Genomic DNA, 22,301 nt, shown 5'->3' with positions numbered 1-22,301 from the left:
GGAGGGGAATAACCAATAGCCACTGTACAATTTTTAAAGATTTGAAGGACTCTGTATTAAAATTAGGAATTAAGTTGGAAGTCAAATTGTTTACAAAAACATTACATTTTCTCAATTGACTTGAAAGGTTTATATGATTGTCTTTGACAATATAATTTAGACGAATAGATGTTTGACAAGTAATCTGAAAAAATCTAATTTGTTCTGGCAAGAGCAATGGAATCTTGCTGTTTATTGGTTGAGATATTGGATCATTTGAATGAACATAACTCTATTTAAATAGATATGGCTCTTTTTTGTGTGGTGTGCTTTGCTCAGAAAGCCTGCACGGCTGAAAAATCAGAGTATGGGAAAATCAGAGTCTGAGGAAAAACCAACATGTGGATGGCCTACTACATTTTACAGCCGTTCTTTCTTTACAGCTAATAAAATTTTAAAATAGTGTGTTTTGCTCCAGCTAATAAAAACCCACACACTTTTTCTTCAAAATTTAACTTTAATAAAATACAAATAAGGGTGTAGTCTTACTTATTGGTCAAGCAAAAATACAGATACTCTTTTATAAACAGTAGGAACACTTGTTTTTAACACTTGAGGCAGTATTTTTCAATTTATATAGAAGCCTGTAACAATAAGATGGTGATTATGTCTGCCCTCCTCCTCGTATTTCTTAAAATAGCTCCAGGGAAATAATTATGGTCATACAGCTTAAGGAAATACCACTCTGCCTCAACATGTCCAATGCTAGGAAGAAGAGTTGCGCTCCTCATGAAACTGTTAGCACAAAGTAAAAATAGTATTTCAAGAAGAAATCATTCAATGGCTTATTTATTTTTAACTAGTATGGGTTATTTTAGGGCTCTATGAATTCTTGGAAAGGTTTTCAAGCCTTACAGGTAAATCTCTTTTCCTGGGTCAATGTACAAACAAGGTCAGACAGGCAGCTTTCCAACCAGATTAAAAGTCACAATGTAGAAATGCTTTAGATATGCACAAGTGGGTACTGAAGCATCTATTTGTTAAAATAATTGCCCAGCTCCAGCTTATTGTGCAAAACACTAAGCAAGCATAACACTTATTTTGCTTTCAAGAACTTTTGCAGGACATCCACAGCAGGAAGTTCAGGAACCAAAAGTACATCCACATGAAGGAAACTAGTATTTCAATAGCCTTTTCCCCCAATGGAAGCAGCAGGAAGGAGAAAGTAAGTGTAGTTTGCAGCATTTAGTCCAACAACATTGTAGCTATTGCAGAACAAACTATTTTGAAGTGACAGTTACATGACATGTATTGAAATCCTACTGGTATTCCTTTACTTTGTCTTCATTTCACTAGCACTGTGAAATATATGGTAATGTTTTCTACAGAATTAATAACTGCAGTTCCAAAAAACCAAATACAAGTTTTCACATCTTAACCAAGGTCTAGTCCATTATGAAGCACCAATATTCAAACTGGAGGATTTCCCCCTTAAATTCAGAAATTAGGTAATCTATAATCAAGTTGTAATATATCAGTATTTGAAAGGATCAATTCATAATTCCCCCTAATTCTAATGCTTAGCACTCTAGCATTTTACTGGCTGAAAAATACAGCATCTCACTGTTTATTGATTGAGATATTGGATCATTCGAATGAGCGTGGCTATAAGTAATCATCCTGGAAATGTAAGAAGGTATCTCAGGTGTTCAGTCCATTACCTCCTGTTCAAATAGACATGGCTGAAATCAGACAAAATGGATTGATATTTAAACTTACACTGATTACAGGTAGTCCTCGACTTAGAACTGAGTCCAAAATTTCTGTTACAGACATTCGTTAAGTGAGTTTTGCCTTATTTTACAATCTTTCTTGCCACAGTTCTTAAGTGAATCATTACAGTTGTTAAGTAGCCAGTTAAGTAAATCTGGCTTCCCCATTGACTTTGTTTATCAGAAGGTCGCAAAAAGTGATCACATGATCCTAGGACACTGCAACCATCATAAATATGAGTCAGTTGCCAAGTGTCTGAATTTTGATCATGGGACCATCGGGATCCTGCAAGAGTCATGTGAAAAATCGTCACTTTTTTTCAGCGCTGTTCTGACTTCGAGTAGTCACTAAATGAACTGTTGTAAGACAAGGACTACCTGTATTTCCTCCGTAATTTACTGTAAAAATCAATATAAGTTTATTTCAGAGGATGCAGATAGAGCTGAAATATATAGCAATCTTTTAGCAACAATACTTGTATCAGAAACATACTGGCAGCAATTATTCAATTTGTCCAATATCAATTTCCTCCTTCTTCCTGCTCCCATCACAAAAAAGTAACCTGGGTTACAACTATATTTTTGGGCAGAAGACAAAGGGAAAAACAGTTAAACCCCACAGGAACATACTGAGGCACTTCATTCTGAAAAATGCATAATGAAGAGTACTATGGAAAAGTGCAAGTATATTTAAACAAGACTTGCTTGTAAATACTATGTGTTCTATAGTATGTGAACACAAATGTGTAGTCTCTCAAACATGCATATTAACTAGAGATGGGATATAACTAAAACACTCCCAATTCTATCATCAAATTTGATTTTTTTTTAATAGCAGATTTAATGGGAAAGAGGAAATTGTAGCTCATCTCCAAATATGTAAAAAGAGGCTGCTGCGATGTTCAAGTAAAAACCTGTGGTACTATGTTTTTGATGACAATGTCAACATCAGAGCTTTCCAACACACACAAAATAACAATTTGACGTGAATGATCAATTTTATTTATTTTTTCCTGGGCCCAATTATAGCTGATGGAATAGAAAGGAATTGTCTACACATACAAAAAGTTACCTGAAAAGTTACATGAGCTATACAAGTCATGGTTTCAAATCATTTTTCCTCCAGTGGCCAGGAAACTGGAAATTGGAAACAAATGCTATTTCATGTCTATGGACATTCTCAATCATCCAGGTCATGGTTGTTCCGAAGGTGCTTTTCCAAAAGGCAGCTGGACTTCCTCGGTTTTTTTTCTTGAAAACGTTTTGCTTCTCATCCAAGCTTCTTCAGTTCTTGGATGAGAAGCAAAATGCTTTCAAGGAAAAAACCAAGAAAGTCCAGTTGCTTTTGGGAAAACGCACTGCTGAGTCATTTCCTTGAAGATTTTGAATTTATTCTAATGATAAAAGTAAACTAAGTGTTCCAATCGTGCAACTGAATTAACAAATCAGATTTTAATCTTATTAAATTCTGGAATTTCATTAGGGCCATACTGCTTCAGGTTTAGATACAAAGTGTTTTGGAACTTGCAGAAATGCATTATAGCATCTGTTTTTAAACTTTCTAAAGCAAGTATCTTTTTCTGAGAAACAGCAAATCTTCTATTTATACTTCCTGGATTTTGAAACACAATTTTGAATTAAATCTGTAGTAGTAGTATGCAACGCACGACCATAACTGAGCCCAAAATTTATGTTGCTAAGCAAAACAGGTAAGTTTTGCCTTATTTTATGACCTTTCTTGCCACAGTTAAGTGAATCACTGCAGTTGTTAATAAATTGTTGCTAAATGAATCTTGCTTCCCCATTGATTCTGCTTGTCAAAAAGTCACAAAAGGTGATCACATTACCCCATGACACTGCAACCGTCATAAATATGCCAGCTGCCAAGCACCCAACTTTGGATCACGTGACCCTGGGGATGCTGTAATGGTCATTAAGTGTGGAAAAAATGGTCGTAAGTCACTTTTTCCAGTACCATTGTAACTTTGAACAGTCATTAAACTAATGGTTGTCAGGTCGAGGCCTTGTACTTGTTTGCTCATTGCATGGAAGTATTTTCTTCTTTTGCATTCATCAACATGGTGATAGGTACTTACATGAAAGGAGTGTATCTTTGATAACTAAACTGACACGATAAAGCTGGATGAATGAGGGGATAGGGAAAGGATAGGGACAGAGACACAACAATAGCAGATCACAAAAATGCCTAATGTACAATGATGAAAAACAACATTACCTTTCTCCAAAATGCATTATACTTTCATCCTTACATGGGAAGGCTTTCATTTCATAGCTTTAGGGGTTTAATCATAAAACTTGGGAGCAATGCAATACCTGAGGAAGCTGAGACAAAAGGGTACGAAGTAGCCTCAAGCTACATGATTAGAGAATCTCTCATTCAAGAGGTGGAGGTGAACAAAGAAGCTGCAATAGCAGCTACATAAAGGAATTCTCCAGGGTTAACAATTTTTCCATTACCCTGGGATTTCCTGATCCGATTTCCAGTGTATAAGCAACCTCCCCACCCACAATTTCTTCAGATATATTGAGATACTTAAATGTGCAAGGGAGTTTCAATATTACCCCTATAATTAAAGAGGAAGATCCAGTCCCAGGCCACTAAAAACATGATTGTCCTAGAATTAGCAGTAAACTCATGCCCCACCTTCCTGTCACGTTACACAGATTTCTCATTAACAGGAGGTATAGCAAACCTTAGTCAATGCAACCAATCCAAGCAGTATCTCTGATGAGAAGAGTTGACTACTTCTTCCTCAGTGTCAGCACTACACCTACTGCGACAGCCAGGATAGCTACTGCAGCTGCCCCCCCATAGAGCAGAAGGGATTTGCCTTCTGGCAAAAGAATGGGTTTTTCCTCTCCATCAGCAGACTTCTCTTCAGAATAGCTCTCTCTTGGTAGTTTTGCTTCTTCTTCTGGTAGCTGTATTTTTTCAGGCATGGGGGAAGCCTTTTCACTTGAGGGAGTTAGTTGTTTGGCAGTTTTACTCAACATCAGAGGTTCAGGTTCAGGATATTCCACTACGCTCCCCTCTTTGTGACCCTCAGTGGGCAAAGGTGCAGAAGGGCCTAGTCTTTTAATCAATAAGCTTTCAGCCTCTGACTCCATTTTCAGCAATGCAGCTGGGACCGCTGGCAAGCTCAATTTTTTAGCACTTGTGTGCAGGCCCACTGCTGACACTGCTGCCTCGTCAACACTCTCTTGTATCTCTTCCTTTTCAACATGTACAATATCTGAATTTGAAGAGTTGTTTTCACTCCTTTCCTCACCACCTCCATTGCTGTCCAAGCTTTTCACTTCTTCAGGATCCATAGCTACTTGCTGCCAGGACTCGGGCCCCAATGAAACTGGCAAGCTCTCTGTATGCCAGCTCTGGCTGGCTGACAAAGAAACGGGTAAGCTCTCCGATTGCCAAGATGATGTTACTGTGGGTGACTCAGGCGGGCTCACCTGGCCTGAGTTGTCACTAGTTAGGATGTAGATGTCATTGCTGTCTTCAGCAATGATTCCATGGAACTCTTCCTCTTCAGAATCCAAACTAAAAACGGTTCCCTGAGTGGAGGAGGAAATAGCAATCATCAAAACCATCAGAGTTCAGAACATACACTTTTAAGCAATATATATTCATTTAACAGCTAGAGGAATCTGAAATACCGGTAGTGCTCACTTGGCAGTCCCAGAAGTCCTGATTGTGGTCATTCAGTGAGGACTGAACCATATTTAGATTAAGATCTCAAGTTTCTCCAGCCTTGTCAGATGAGGCTCGGCAACTGCCACAGTGGCCTCAGCTTCAACTCTCCCCACTCCCCTCTTCCTTCCTCATCTCTTCCCTTTTGGCCATCCCACTGTCTCCCTCTGACCTTCACTGTCTCCTTCTTCCCACTGCTGGCCCAGGACCCAGGCACTGGGAGAAGTTGCAGCCAAGGGATGTGGGTCGCAAGTACAACCTTTTGGCAGCCTTGTCTGCCAAAGGGAGCCCAGCCAAGGAGGAAGTAGTGGAATGGAACTAGTGGAGAAGGAAGGGTGGTGGTGCAGGCAGAGGTTCCCTGGGTAAAGATGGCAGCGAGCCACTGCTTCATCACTGCCCTGCTTCCTCTGTTAGCTCCGTCCTTGCATAGCGCCTGGATCCTAGGCCAGCAGCGGAAAGAAGATGGCAATGGTCAGTTAGGAGGGGCAGGGATGGGTGATAGTATTACAGAGTGGAGATGGTGGGAGATCGCAGGTAGAGAGAACTGAAGTGCTGCACTTGTAAATGAGGGCTGTTTTTTTAATGTCATGTGACAATAGGATCACTGCAACCACTTCAAGCATTGGCCACAACTATCACTCATTCAGCACCATCAGAACTCTGCATAGTCGCTGGACAAATGGTTGTTAAGCAAAGACTAACTGCATGCAGTAGCGCTTACTGGTATTATAACCAAGTTCTGAATTTTAATAAACAAAACAAAACAGTAATGTTACTACTGAATAAAAATCTAGGCAATTTATATTCATAGAAAAAGTGATAAAACTTGGAACAGCTTTTTACATTGTAGTGCATTTATGCAAACTCCATGATATGGCATTTAAATGTAAGAATAACTTATTTGTTCTATTTGGGTCAGTACCAGATTTTCAAATCCAACCATGTTTTCATTCTATTTACGGATCAACACATTTGAAGAGTTTCATTGGGTAAGAGAGGATTAGAGGAATGCAATAATAATACTCAAATGCTTTAGCTTCAACTCTCCCCACCCCCCAAGACAAAAAGAGGTTAAGTATTTGAATCTCAGCACAGTTTCAAAGAGCTAAGAACATAGCTGGATTGGTTAGAAATCCTTTGGTAGACTTTAAAGCAAATTTATCTTTTCCTAAGCTTACAATGCTGCCCTCCACTGTTCATATGCAATCCTGAAAAAAATAATATCTCAATTTGTACAACATATTTCCAATACATACTATGTGCATGCTTAAATTTTATCCTCCACAAATTCACATCTTTGCCCAGCTCTACATTCTAATACCTTCCAAAATTAACAATAATCTCATGATCAAACAAAAAAGTAACAATGTTTTCTATTTATTTTTTCCCAATTCTAGAAACCTGTTATAAAATTTCAACATAGTTTTAAAAAGTTTAATGTACTTTATTTGAATTAAGAGTACTTAAATAATTATGCCAATGTAGAAAAATAAGCTAAATACACAGACTATGCAGTCTTGTTTGCCATTAGGACAGAAACATTCATCCATTATTCAGGGAAAGCTCTTAGAACTTCACCGATGGCCACTTTTCACATCCATCCATCTGTGCTAATAGAATGTAGCACATTCAGACAGTTGGACTGAGACTGGCCGGCAGCCATCCAGCAAGCATTTATTCGCAAATCTCCTATCATTCCTTTTCAGTGATCAAGTTGTCATATGGGCTGAATGGCCTAATAGAGAAAAAGTACATGTTATTCACTCATGAGTGGCTCCTTTTCCTCTGTGTTCTACATGTTTCTAGGTTGGCTTGCTCTACTCCCCCCTTGCTTTGGCATAGAAAAACATAAAACAAATGAAGTGCGCAGTAGCATTTATAATTCTGATAGCACATTGTGGGAAAAACTTTCCATATTTCTCTCTAATTTGGGACATGGCATGGTTACATTTTCCCATCAGATATTACTTTTACTAAGGAAAGCTTAAGAGATCAGAAGAAAATCAAGGGATATGGATAATAATACATCAGAAAACCTTTTTCTAGAGGGGATATTCTACCACTCTCTTTACTGAATCAGATAGGCCAGGACATCAGTCATCCTTCTTAAGAAGTGCAAATGTTTCATAAAGTAGAGTTAAATGCTAAATTTGTGAATTAATGTAAATCTAGCTAAGTTTTTTAAATTCCACATATCTACTGAAATAGAGTACCGCTACAAGGAAGCTTAAAATTAGGTTAATTTTTCAGTAATAATATTTATGTTTTGGAAACAACACAATCCAATATCCCTAGAACAGTACAGGTAATTCATTTAATTGTTACGCATTTCAGGAGCCAAGTTCCCCGGAAAATAGCTTTTTACTATACTAGTAAAAATATAGTGATAGATAAATATAAACATAGACTAGAAAGACAGGGAAGAAAAAATATATACTTTTAACTTTAAAAGGAGTGGGCATTATGCTGCTGTTCTTTCTCTTCCCATCCCTACATCCTTTTTAGGGGAAAAATGTAATGTATTTGGTAAAACACTTGACAATTTATATATATTTATTCAAAATCTAATGACTATACTCCATTTGTTGATGTGATCCCAACAAACTGCTATACATTTACTGCAAAATCCTCTTAATGTCAAAAAAAAAAAGACTGTAAAGAGGCATGGTGATAAAACAGACTTAACTGCAACATTTACATGCAGATTTGCAGGTTTCATGGCAAGAAACTGAAGAAAATAAGGATGAGAACATAATCACCTATTCCTTAGAAGTAACAACATCCCACAAAAAGAGGTTCTATAGGCAGTTAAAGTTGCCAGGGAATCAAGACCCTTTTCTACCAAAGTATGCCTAAAGATCAGAGCATTAAAATATGTGTACAACAGATGTGCATGAAATGTAAAGCTGAGTAATTTAATGCAAATTATATTCTTGAGCTCACAAAGGAAAGTTGTATAGTTCTTCCATTTCAGTTAATCCATTTCTGAGCTGCATCACAGGCTACAGAAACCTTTTATATTTATAAAATGAAGCAAATTACAGGCTTTTTATTGTCTTTAAGATGCCAGTAAAATAAGATACTGCACCCAAAGATGCCCACGGTAAAGTTGTTATCTATCAAACACAAAAAAAATCTGTAGACTCCAGCGTTCAACTGTAGCTGCTCCTCTTTAACATCAGGAACTGACTATCAGCAAGAGCCAGTAGGATCAGATGTGGGTCATATCCATACGTTTACATAATCATGTTAATGTTTCATGTTATTTATTTTATATCCTATATTACATTTTACCTCAATGCTTTATGTTTTTGGTATTGTTAATCAACATTTCTTTATAAAAATGAATGTAAGGGCAATTAACGAAAGCATAAATATTGTATTTTAAAAAAGCAATATGCCCATCCAATCTCAGGCTGCCTTATTAGAATTTTCTAGGCAATTTCAGAAGTGCTGTAATCAAGAATAAGAATGATAAACATGTTTTTAGTGGCCTGGGACTGGATCGTCCTCTTTAATTATAGGGGTAATATTGAAACTCCCTTGCACATTTAAGCATCTCAATATATCTGAAAAAATTGTGGGTAGGGAGGTTGCTTATACACTAGAAATCGGATCAGGAAATCCCAGGGTAATGGACAAGTTAACTGTTAACCCTGGAGAATTCTTTTATGTAGCTGCTATTGCAGCTTCTTTGTTCACTTCCATCACTTGAATGAGAGGTTCTCTAATCATGTATTTATTCTTATTAAATTTATTTAATATTTGCAAGTCATTATGCCAAAAACCACGATGTTTTCATCTAAAATCAGTTTGCAGAAAAGAAAGCCTAAGCTATAATATAGGCTTCTTTCTATCAAACACAATACATCAAGCTGATTAAAATCCACTAGCTCCCATTCTAAATCACTGTGGTGAAAGAAAGAACTAAACAAATAAATCAATCCCTGGAAAACAGGAGTAGTTGTTGGAAATATGTAGTATAAAATATTCCACATGCCAAATGAAAATTTTGTATAAATTGTTTCATAACAATATACCAATTTTCCTGAAATAACTATCTAATTTCCATAACTAAATCTGAGTGCATATTATTATTATTCTACTACCATATTACGCCCAGACTCTATCATATCTAAATATCTTCAAAGTATGTTGCTATGTTGGTTTAGCATTACCTCTAATATTTTTGCTGTGTCATTTAGAGTCAAAATCTTGAAATATTAAGTCTCAAAAAACCCATAGGGTTTTGGACTGGACTCTGGAAAGTAACACAGATAGAAATAGGAATCAAACAATTATGGTTTAAGTGGAAAATAATTTTCTCATAATTTAATCATCAGAATTTTAAACACTGCCAATTTTAAAACCAAAACAAAGTAAAATAGCATACCATATTTAACAATCAACCATACAATCTGTAGTAGTGAAGGAATCTTTCAGATCATTCTATAAACTTTCATCCAAAAAATACTGAATTATGCACTGCCAATTCAATTTTGTCCTTTAAATTAAAATATATTTAAAAGTTCCAAAGATTTTAATGATGCAAAGATCTGAAAAGCAGTACAACCCACAAGTAAATACCAGACAATAGAAAAATAATCTTCAAATAACAATATTTTGTCATTTTCAATCCTGATAATTCTCACATGTCCTTTTCCAAAAGTCCATGCAGTACTGAAAATGAGGGAAATGATATTTAAAGCATATATCACCTCAGTAGAAAAACCTTACCCAAGCTTACTGTTCCCTATTTTGCAGTTTTCCAAGAGAAGCTTCTCATAAAACAGATGCTGCCCACAGAGGCGAGAGAGTGAGTGAATGGAATAAGGGAAAGGGAGAGTACACACATCAGCTTGTGCCTTAATACTGCTTTGGGGCATCTGTGAAGCTAAGCTGCTGCCAAATTAGAGTGGACATTTTTAATTTAACTCAAGGAGAAATACTAAACCTTTCCCTTTTTGCTTGAAAAGTAACCTTTGCTATAAAAACGTCAAAGGGCTCGTCTCTATCTTATTAAAAACATACATTTCATCTCTGAAAATACTTGCATACTACCTTAAGAAAAACAAACAAGATGAATGAGTCAACAGAAATCACTCAAATCTATATAATGTTTGGTAGCAGAGTGAATTAGTGGACACATTAATTTAGGTCAATACCTACTGCTTACATAGACATGACTGAATTGCAACTACATCTCTGTTGCCCTTCAATATGTAGAAATAGTTTTAAAATCTTAATGCTAGTTTATTCTAACTGCTGACTGTTTCTCACTCTTTATGCAAGTGTTATTTCAGTTCAAAAAAAATAAAAGCAAAGCATTTCAGTATGAAGAAACCAATCACAAAGAAAACAAAAATAGTGTATTGTCCATTTTCTGTGAGCTGAGACCCACTTTGGTTGACCTAATATTCCTCCCCGTCAATTAAAATTAGTTAAGCATGTGGAAAGTACTTGTAGAAATAGTCTTTATTTACTTTTTATACGACCACACTTTTAATGGACTCTTGGGGTACACAGCCTAAAACGATTTATTTTGGTATCTTAAAATACCAAAAGCATACTATCATAGGCATCCCTCAATAAGATATAACTATTCTAAACAGCATTTCTGACCACCCTTCTAAATGTTAGCACAAAATAGGCACCACCATTGAAAAGAATTCGCTTCGGACATCTTTCATCTTTTGCTGAGAAAAAACCTTCAACTTCCCTATATGTGACATTTAAACTGAGCAATTATGTTATGTTTAAAGATGGTCCTTAAAGTAGTTGGTCCAAGCCATCTAGGCCATTATAGGTAAAAAAAATGGCACTTTGAATTGTACCTGAAAGCTTACTGTAGCCAATGTAGAATCTGTAACAGTGGTGTTGTAAGTGAGAAGCAGTTCTCATCAACCAATAAATGAACTGCTGTGTTTTGTCACCAATTGCAGTTTCCTAGTAGAACAAATTGAAATAATTTATACAGAAGGTGACACGGCCACCAATCACTATTATCAGGAAAGGCTGTAACTGGCACATTAGACATAGCTGAACCAAAGTCCCACTGGCCATGGCCTCCAACTATATATCTAAAAATAGCTGAAGGTATAAATTGACAACCTCCCATGTTGTGAGTCTGCTTCTTGAGAAAGTGTTACCTCATCACATTACCAATGGAGCAGACAGAAAATTAGATAGTTAACGTCAGGCCCAAAGAACCAAGAAAGCATGGAGTTACTTCTAAGTAGTTTCTTTAGGATTGTTTGCTTACAGACAGAATCTTACCAGACTAAAACAACTGTCTGCATAGCTATAGATATGCTCTGGGAATTGCTAGGAATGGTCCATCCTTGCTATCTTTCTGCCTACCAGACATTCCCCAGCCCCAATATCTCTTTGTCCTCTGAGAAAGAGCCTCCCTGTCCTGCAACCCCAGACAACATTCCACCACATTTGGGTTTTTGCATAAACAGCAACTTAGTCTTGCTTGGATTCAGCTTCTCCTAATTTCTTCTCCTTCAGACCCCGACAGCCCCTATATGAGGGATCAAAAGTTCCACTGCATCAGTGGCCTGGCCCAAAGTGAAGATCTAAGTAAATGTCAAAAGATAGTGAGAAAAGGCTTCCGGTTTGAGCTTCTTCAACGACAGACTGAAATCTCGTCTCTGCGAGGCTTCGATCTGTGCTCACCGCTGGAGCGCCCCGAGCCAGCTGGTTTCGGGGCTAAGCCACCCCGTAGAGGTGGTGAAGAGGGGGGAGACTGCTTGCAGGGTTGAGGAAAACCGCATCTCTCCTCCCCAGCTGGCCATTACTCCCTTTCCTGAAGGCGGTTGCAGCGGTGGTCAGAAATGGCCACCGCAAAGAAGAACTCGACCAGAAAAGAATGTGCAGGAGGAAGATAAGAAGAGAAAGTTTTGGTTGACCGGGTCAAACAGCAAAAGCAACAAAAAAGGTACCCTGGAATTGAAACTATTAAAAAAACAATAACATTGTTCCCTAAGAAGATTTTTAAGCTGCGAAGGAGAGAGAAAAGGGGAAAGATTTGGTTTTCTCCTTTTCCTATACTGACAGCTAAGAGACTTAAGCAAGAAATTGGAAAAAATCCACTTTGACATCAATAGGCATTTAATGCTGAAAATAAAAAGTCAAAGGGATAATAAAGATTTCTGGATAATTAAAAGTTTTTGAAAACAGGAAAGAAGAGAAAAACAATAAAAGGGCAGGATCTGGAAGGGAGGAGACTGCCTGGAATTAAAAAAGAACTTACAGCAAAATCTCAACAAGACTTCCAAAAGATACATTCTAACTGAAATATCGCAACAAAAACCCCAGGAAGAGAAAGTCGAAAAAGAAATAAGAAGATATAACTCGGGACTATCTGGATTACTTGATGATTTCTGGATTCTTGGTTATTGTTTTGAATGACTAAAATCAATCGGGTGGTTGTTTAAAACTGTTTAAAATGGCTCCACTTTTAGAAGAACTGAAAATGGAACTTAAAAAGTACAAAGAAGATGCACAAGAAGGGAGAGGTTCTTTTGGCTCTGTATTTCAGTTTTTAGAAATGGAGATTTGGAATTATGAGAAACAAGAAATGCCTGCAGAACAAGAAGATTGCGACAAAGAAGAAGCCATCTTTAATGAACAAGTAATCTTAGATGGGGGGAAGGAAAGGGGGAAAGAGAATGGAAAGTTTAAGATTGGGAAAAACAACTCCAAAAAAAAAATAGAGTGAAAAATAAGTATAAAATCAGAAAGCAACAGAAGAGGGAAATGCAGAAGAGAGAATTAGAACTAGAGAGACAAGGGGGTAAAAGGGGGAGGGAGAAGATGAGAGGGAAGAAAGAAAGGAAAAGAAGTTATAAAGGACAGAAGCAAAATACAGAGAAACAGGGCCTATTTAGAGATAATGGGTGAAAACTTAATGGAAAAAGGGATTCTGCAAAGGTACATAAGATAGTATGGTTATATTAGAAACAGAAATAATTTTAGAAAATATGAAACAATGTATGATAAAATAGCTATTGTAATTCAGTGGAATGCTTGTCAATAAATAAATGTAGCAAAAGGTATATTTAATGATTTATAAAACATATGTGAAGAGAAATAAGGGAAAAATTAATTATGGAGATTATATGTGTTTTTAAGGAAGTATGATATTTAATTGAAAAGAAGTGTTAAAGATGTTAAGCTTTTAATGATTATCAATGATAGAACTGAACTGGAATGGAATGAGGGTTTATAATTACATATATTTACAATCTTTCTTTTTTTTAAAGAATATAGTGTGTATTATAAGAATGTACCAAGCAGAATTCGATTGGAAGTTATGTATTATATTGAAGGTCATAAACTTAAGGTATATATTGAAGTTTAAATAAGAGTTGAATGGATATAATTAAAAGATATAAAGGTGACAACAGGGCAGGAGGGGAGAGAGGAGGAGGCAGGGAGGGAGGGAAGGAAGGAAGGAAGGAGGAAGGGGCAGGAGGGAGGGGCCTCGTCGAGCCCAGAAAAATGACAGCGTGAGAAAAATTAGTATTTTTGCACTTCACAAATTAATGACCATGAGTTCGTTTTTGATAAACTCCAACTACATCAAACCCAAGTTCCCTCCTTGCGATAATATGAAATTGAAACAGAACAGACAAAAGTATAAATATAATGACTTGAATTGAGATGAGATAATCAAAATAAAATTGAGAAAATTAAAAGAGGGGAAAAACTGTATAGAAAATGTAGAATAGTATAAGATATGGAATAGAATACAAAAAGGAGCATGAAATTGAGTTTTGTGTCTGTATAAAGAAGTTCAACCCGGGACCATGCTATTTTCAAAAAAGATGTTTTACTTGTATTTTGTATGTGTGAAAACCCAAATAAAACTTTATTAAAAAAAAGATAGTGAGAAAAAGAAAAGCCTCATAGCAATCCACATTTGGCACAATCTCCAAACCAACCTTTCTTCTCATGCTAACTACTAAAACTCCCACTTAGGAAGGAATAGAACTGCTACATCAGCACTGCCACGAAGTCTCACAAATAATCCAGAAAGTCCAAAAGGTTTAGTAATGATAGTCATTTCAGAAAGATTGATTCCACCTCAGTCCTTGAATTAAAACAAGATTTGCTCCCTTTTTCTACTCCAACATCACTTTCAGCATTTCTAAGCAGCACAATTAGTTTAAAGTCCTAATTTACAGAAGAGTTTTGGCAAAAGTAGTTATATGCAAAAAGCTTTAATAATTTCAAAAATTCTGTGAAGCAATTTATTTCTTTCAGGCATCCAATGTTTTATGAGAACAAAAAAAGGGTGTTTGGAGCTGATAACAGCTTACTCCTTTCCAGCATCTGGATAACTTGACAAAGTTATCCAGATGCTCAAAGCCCAAGTGATAGTAACATCTGTGTGCCTTGTTTATGCTTTGGCTCTATTAGCTCTTTATCTTATATCCATCCATGCTGGTACAGATGCAGACCAACCCAGCACCTTTGGTAAAAGATTATCTTTAACTACAGGATGAGACTTTTGAGACCACAGCTCTTCTGGAGAGTCTCTCTGACTTGTTAGCTATCCATCTCGGTATAAACAGCCAATTCATAAAGACATTAAGCAACCCTTGTATTTGAGTGAATGATTAAGCACTGAGATTTAATAATTAAAACCAAAGTAATTATAAACAGTGTTCCACAGTAAATATTCCTAATTTCTTAGAAATAGAATTCTCTAAATTTTCATGAACAGCTCTGTAGTTTGGTACATATGTAGATAAACATACATCAAATATATTGAGGAATGAAAGCTACATGTAACCCCATCAAAATGAATTATTGAATGAGAAATATAACTGGATAATTACACATTGACACATCTTAATCATTTAACCACATACAAGTAGTCCATACAATTAGAGCCAGAACTCCCTTCACTAAGTGATATGGTTGTTACATAATTTGTAAGTCAAGAACTACCTGGGTGGCTAAAATGTCTCACAAGTGACCCACAGCTGATGAAGTAGAGCTTTTAATTATTCACTTCTAATCCAGTAGCAATTGAGTATATCATCTAATTGCAGATTTATGCTGCATTTAGTAAATTAGTTTAATGCTAAATTTTGGTGACCATACAGATTTTCTCTGGTTTGATTTGTCCCTGGTCTGGTCCTTTGGTGAACCTAAAATAGTTATACTGCAAACCACAGCATGATTTGCTTCTGTTGGAAATAGTGTGTGCCCTGCGTTTAAATTAGAAGCTGCATCTCTCCAACAATTTGTGGGAAAAACTAGCAGACATTAGGATTGCTAAAATAATATATTGGCTGCTTAATAATTCCACTGTTAACTATGGCATGAATATACAAGCAAGCCCAAAGTTTTATTTGCCTGCCAAAGACAACTGGAAACTAACTTTCATTAAATTTAAAACTTAAGATTGTAGCTGGATATATGAATCCTGCTTCATACTTCAAGTGTAGTTCAAAAAATGAAATTCTAAATTATTTGTTATACCAAGGCGGAGAAAAAATGGGGGGAGAGAATGAGAAAGAAATGTGTAACAAATCAAATAGAACATAACCTACATAATAGGATAATCTATATTATCAAATATAGAGGGGTTTTAAAACTACTTGGAGATAATTTCACTAATCCCAGATTAATTCTGTTTAAATCTAGTGTTGTTCTGCCTCCCAGTAAGGAATAATCTGGGTGCCCTCAGCGCCACTTCACAACTTTTGCAAAAATAGAAGAGAAAAAGGAGGAAATGAACTGTATGTTTCAAGCAGGCTTCATTATACATTCAACATTACTTTAAATAACATTTTAAATGAAACTGATTTCTTGCAGAACAATAAATATCCAGATTTTAGAAGGGTAATTTCCTAATATTTAATAGTTCATAAAATTGGAGAAAGAAAATCTTGATGCTTAAAAGAAAATACAATTAAGACAAAGAATTTTCTGCTCAGAATAGTATAAATATCAAATGTAAAATGGGGGAAGAAAACTCCAGAAAACATCATTAGAAAATAAAAAATGAAAAAGAATTTATAGAATGTATCACATTCACAAAAGTTTAGTATAAATGGATACAATGAAATTGCTTCTTGCTGTTTGATACTTCTTCCAAAACCTGAAGATTAGATTAAGTTAAACTCCACAGGGAAAAAAAATATTTAGGAATAAGCTTTGTCTCATGCAGAGACTAGTGAGAATTTTAAAGCCAGTTTTAACAAAATCTTTGATCATTCTCTGCTATTTTCAAAAGAAAAGCTATATGCTTTATGACAGCTAAATGTTAAAGCCATTGTCTCACTAAAATAAACATATTTGAAGGTGTCATTTCAGAAGAAATATATAGTTAAATATTATCTGTCTTACCCATCCACCTTGCTGGATGATGTAATCTGCAACACAATCTTCCAGGTAGATCACTCCAAAATTCAGAAGTGCACCAAGTGGCTCTTGGCCCCGTTTGGACAGCTCTACCAAGAACTTCTGAAGAATCACCAGGGGCACTAAAACCTAGAAGAAATAAGGACCAGGAACTTATATGAAGAAAAGCTCATTAAAAATACACATATATTATTTATAAGAGGAACAAGTCAATACCTTAGCATGTTCAAATCTGAAAGAATATTAGAATACTCAATAGAATACTGGTTGATTATGTTATTGTCCAGAAGGCTAATTTATCTCATAATAAGTTTCTTCATTCATCGCTTATCAAAATTAAGCTTTTTTGTTTTTTACATTATCTCAGAATTTCCTTCAAGCATTTGTTATCAGTTTTGCAGAATTATGGAGTTAAAAGTAGCCCCCATTTTAAAGATTACTAAATGGAAAGGAGAGTAGAACTACATCTAATCAAAATATTACTGACACTTTAACCTAAACATCTAAATGACTTATCTAGTCATTTCATGAAGAAAATTAAATATTGCCCAACAGTTGTTTCCTTTGTTTTCTGCCCTTAATACAATGAAGTGTAAATAAAAGCTACAGCCAACTTACAAGTTTTGGGTCAGAAAGCAATGCTAGTATTTCTTTGTTGATAAGGCAGTATACTGAAAGCCTTGTCTTAAAAAAAACAACCCTACTGGAATCAAACAGAACCTTTACTGGATCATAATTTTTAGTTAGCATTACTGATTTCTATTTATCCTTCATATCGCCTACTCCAATGTCTTCAAGCTTCATATACATGAATTAATATGCACTGTAAACAAATCATATTGAATATGTAATGAACTTACTCAACAACAATTATTTTTGCCAACTAATTACTAGTTAAGCGGAGTTGTCTCAAAGAAGACGTTCCTGAAAAGGAATGAATGCTGCAGACATCACTAGCTAGCCAAGTTAAATAAATCTGTCTGTCCATCCATCCATTCATTCTGAATCTAACTATGAATTAAGAAATTGGGTGTTTTATATTTCAGGTAATTCAACTGGCACGGACTCAATATCCACTGAAAGGAATTTTTAAAAAGTGAGCTGGTCATTACCTTGCTCCATCCACTAGCATGACTTGCTGCTTCCTGCGTCCTCTCTTTGTATTCCTGATAATTCACTGGCCTGAATAAGAGAAACCAAAAGTGAAGATAATGAAACTAAAGAAAGGCAAAAATATAACAATTTTCATTATATCTATACGCTACTAAACTAATTATATTAATACAATCGAAAAGACCAAAGCTAATTTCAAGAAGTTGATTCAATCTATTAGCATTAAATCACAAAACTGATAAAAAATATTCACTTTGAAAAGCAAACAGCAAAAGCATAACACCTTGTTAACCAAATTTTGCCACAATTCATGTCTTGAGCAGGTGTCAACTGCCCTCCACTCATAAACGGACTTTGTCAAAAACTTAAATATTTTAATTTGCATCCCATCATTCTCATACAGAATTCAGGGTGCAATGACTTCCTAAGAAAAGTTGAATAGTTCACAAGTGTCTTTTTACACTCCTCAGGGAAAAAATGGAAGATTCAAATTGTTTTAATATATGGTATCTTATGTAATCTAGATTAAAATTAGCTACAGTTAAAATCCATTATTTAACCACAATACATTCTAGTTAATTAAAAATCAGGTTCAAATTGTGTATTTAGAAGCTGGCTTATTTACCTTCTTCAGAGAAGCCAAAATTTTCTGATTTGTATGATAAATCACAGATATTAATGCAGTTTGATAATAGAAGCAAACCATTTCAAGCTCTCCAATCATTTACATTTTTGTTGTAAAAATGGATATAATTCTGAAAGCAACTTAATTTTATTACTTCTATATTAACTAGCCGACCACATTTATTTTCAAGGTTCTCACATAATGACCACTTCATGATAACCTCTAAAAATTTCCCAAGTATCAGTATCACATCCTCCCCTGTATAAAGGACAATTCCCACCTCTAGTTTCCCACAATTCATTGATTTTTCTGTACAATACATGTTTAACCAGACCAACAGCATTTCTTCCATGCCGCAGAATGCAATTCATTTTGCCCCAAGGATTTAAACTCATTCAAAATAAACAAGAATGTCTTGATTGTTTTTTGTTAACTTCAAATATTCTGCCTCCTTGTACTAAGTTTCACACATTCATATGGAAAGATAACAATCAACAATCAAAACCAAAGTGTTATGGCTCCCAACTTGTAGTTTGACACTACCCTCTTCTTCCAGCTTCCTAGTCTAGCCCACTGTCTGGTTCCTTCTTCCCAAGTTCTCCTCTAATAACTAAGTGGCTCTGACATTGCTTAGCTTTTTCAGATCAACTAAGGTTGGATAGGTGCTACATCACTTATAGCATTATATTTAATACGTCCACTCCTAATTAAATAAACAAGGTTTACAGTGTCAGTGAGTGCGTGTTCCAGATTATCTGGAGTTTTATGTGTAATTATAACATCCAGTTGGCATAAAAAATTAAATATTTAATCCTATATTACAATATAATTGCTGTTTTTCCAATGGAATACTGCAGAATATCATTTTAAGCTGTGGAAACTGCTTTTCTGACCAACTGCATGTTTTGCAGAAATTCTTTTTCTAATTTATGGAGATTGAGAGTATTACAGGTAGTTGGCAGCTAAAGAGACCAAAGGAGTAGACAGTAGTCTTCAGATTACAATAGCAATTGGGACAGAAATTTCCATCACTGATGTGGTCATAAACTGTGATGTCATGTGACTGCATCACTTAGTGACAGCAATCCTGGCAGTCCTTGTTGTCATTAAGCTAGGATTGTTAAGCAAGGACTTCATGTGACTACAATGTAGGAAGAGGCACTGAAACTGTGTCCCAGTCAAGTAAACCATCAGGTGAGAGATATGGGCAGGTACTGTGGGTGGGTGCTACTGAGCAAGGTATCAATTTTCTACCTAACATTAACATATATTTCTATCTACATTACAGCAAGTTCTATTATTTTCTACTTGATATCTTATTAAATGTCAGGAGTAATTTTTTTTTTCTCCCCTCTTTAAAAACCCCCCCCCCCCCAAAAAAAAAAAAACACAAAAAACAACCCCCCCCCACAAAAAACCCCAAAAAAATTCCAAAAAAAAAAAACCCCCCCCCCCCCCCCCCCACCCACCAAACCCCCCCCTAACCCCCCCCCCCCCACCCCCAACCCCCCCCCCCCAAAACCCCCCCCCCCCCCCCACCAAACTAAAAAAAAAAAAAAAAAAAACACCAAAAAAACAGTTCCCACTATGAAAATACCCAAAACAAAAAAAAAAAAACCAACCAAAATCCCCTCCCCCCCCCCCCCCCTCAACACCCCCAAAAAAAACTCCCAAACATCATTATCAATATAAAAATAAAATATAAAAAAAAAAAACATTATTTATTTCTTTCTATCTTTTTTTTTTTTTTTTTTTTTTTTCTCTCTTTCTTTCTCTTTTTCTCTCTTCTCTCCATTCCCTTCCCCCACAAAATCTTTCCAACATTCCCCAAAAAAATCAAACACTCACCCTACAACACAACACCCTCCCCAACTAACTTTTCCCCCCCTCTCTTTCTTCCCCCCCCCCCCTCCCCCCCCCTACCACACCCCCACACCCCCACAACCCACATCAACCACAACACACCCCCCCCCCCCCCCACCCCCCCCCCCCCCCTGGTAGAAGGGCCTCTGCGAAAACAAACCCGCCGAAGCAAAAGCGGCCGTTTTAATAAATGGGCAGCAAAGCTCTGACCCAAGCCCTGGGGCTCTAATCCCCCCCCAAAAAAAAATAAGAAAAAAACCCCCGCCCCCCCCCAAACGAACCAAACAAAGCCCCCCCCGAACGGGGCCGGCGAAGGGGGGCCGGTCGCCGGCCGCCCTGGGCCTTGGGCACCCTCCCGGCCGGCGTTTGGGGTGGGGGAACCGCACCGCGGCCCCGGGCCGGAGGCGCGGCGACTGATAAGGAGGGGGGGGCGCAAGCCGCCCCCCCCCCCCCCCGGGGCGAAAATTTTCCCTGATCAGACCCCTGCGGGAGGAGGAAGAAGGCAAACCTTATCAGAAGTGAATGGAAGAAATCTCCCCCCCCCGACTCGAGCCGGAGAGGGCCCCCGGCCGCCTCACTTAACTCAGCCAAAACGCGACACCCCGACTAGGTGTCGCTTGGCAATCCCACTTCTTGGTTCCTAAAATACAAAGATATCATATAGCATCCATTATCTAATAAACAATGCTGTGCTTCAATGGTTAGATGACCTAGACATTGATATTTGAACATAGATCTTTTAAACATTTATATTTTACTAGGTTGTACTAATCTAGTTGAAACATTAATATATATTGCTAGTCCATGTATAATATGCTATATGCTAAATAAATAACCTTTCATTTTGTTGGCCACTGGATATAAAAATGTGCTTTCTTTGTGTTGGATCAAAATTCCAGATTTAAGTAATAGAAAATGTGTTATTCGTTTCCTGCAATAATCAACAAGCACATACTTTTGAGAGCAAGTCAGTTAAGGTAACAAAAAGCTGTGCAAATTTCAGTCATATTAGCATTATCAAAATTGTGAGAATTTTAAGAGCAAGTACCTTCCTGCTGAGCAAAGCAAATGAGAACTCACTTGCTAAGTAGAATCTCTAATGCCTTTTCAAGGGGTTCTTTCAATTCTTGGAATACCTTCTCTCCAAGGTGAGCTAAGCAGTCTTCAATTGAAGTCTCTGGGTTTGCAGGACTAAATACTGGAGACGTGTGGCAGTCAAAGCCAGTTGTAGTGAAAGCTGAAAATAAACAGCAGAGTTTTTTTTAATGAAGGATTTATATCACAAGTGAAAACAATATATTATAAAAAGAGAAATTCATTAAAGTGTATATTAGTAAGAATACAACTCAGGAAGAATACATTAGAAGTACAGAAAAATCGAAGGCAACCCATCATATACTAAAATAAACAGAGTAATAATATGCAGGATTTCTATTTTTATTCATGCCCGCTCAACCGCCAATGAAAACAGTCAAAACAGGTAATTTAAATCTTGTTGGATTATACCCTTATACCAAATATTTCAAAAGCTGTGATTAACAAGGTAAATGAGTGGTCAAATCATGGTAATGATGTTTGTTTTAAGAGTATTTTCTCTGGGAACAAGGAAAAAATAATACCTTTTCATTACATTAATAATACAGGAAGAAAAGTATACCAATATGTACAGACCTTCCAAAATTTCTTCATCAAGATGTTTCAATTCTTCTTCAATTTCGGCTTTAACTTTTTCCAAGATCTCTTTTTCTACCGCTTGTGAGAATGCAGATGGTTCTGTGCATGGATAAGTAGCAATGATCAATCATATTTGCACTAAAGCAAATGTATTCTATTTTATCATAAACTTAGAAAGTTA

The 22,301-nt window shown here is 36.4% G+C and overlaps 1 protein-coding gene across 6 annotated transcripts in view; it reads right to left on the bottom strand.

The window, feature by feature from the left end:
• Nucleotides 1-476: 476 nt before the first annotated feature.
• BCL2L13 (BCL2 like 13) overlaps nucleotides 477-22,301 on the bottom strand; it is a 28,091-nt gene continuing 6,266 nt past the window's right edge. For all 6 annotated transcript variants that reach the window (XM_026678676.2, XM_087968619.1, XM_026678677.2 and 3 more), the window contains 5 exons: nucleotides 22,118-22,219; nucleotides 21,527-21,683; nucleotides 17,958-18,027; nucleotides 16,831-16,974; nucleotides 477-5,324 (listed from right to left, as the gene is read on the bottom strand). In XM_026678676.2, coding sequence (XP_026534461.2) covers nucleotides 4,515-5,324; nucleotides 16,831-16,974; nucleotides 17,958-18,027; nucleotides 21,527-21,683; nucleotides 22,118-22,219 — 1,283 coding nt within the window. In that variant the 3' untranslated portion in view covers nucleotides 477-4,514. The remainder of the gene's footprint in view (nucleotides 5,325-16,830; nucleotides 16,975-17,957; nucleotides 18,028-21,526; nucleotides 21,684-22,117; nucleotides 22,220-22,301) is intronic.

Source organism: Notechis scutatus, chromosome 6 (assembly GCF_049901735.1).
Source record: "Notechis scutatus isolate UNSWTSFEM ecotype Mainland chromosome 6, rNotScu1.2, whole genome shotgun sequence".
Taxonomy (NCBI): domain Eukaryota; kingdom Metazoa; phylum Chordata; class Lepidosauria; order Squamata; family Elapidae; genus Notechis; species Notechis scutatus.
This window is presented reverse-complemented; position numbering and strand designations above follow the sequence as displayed.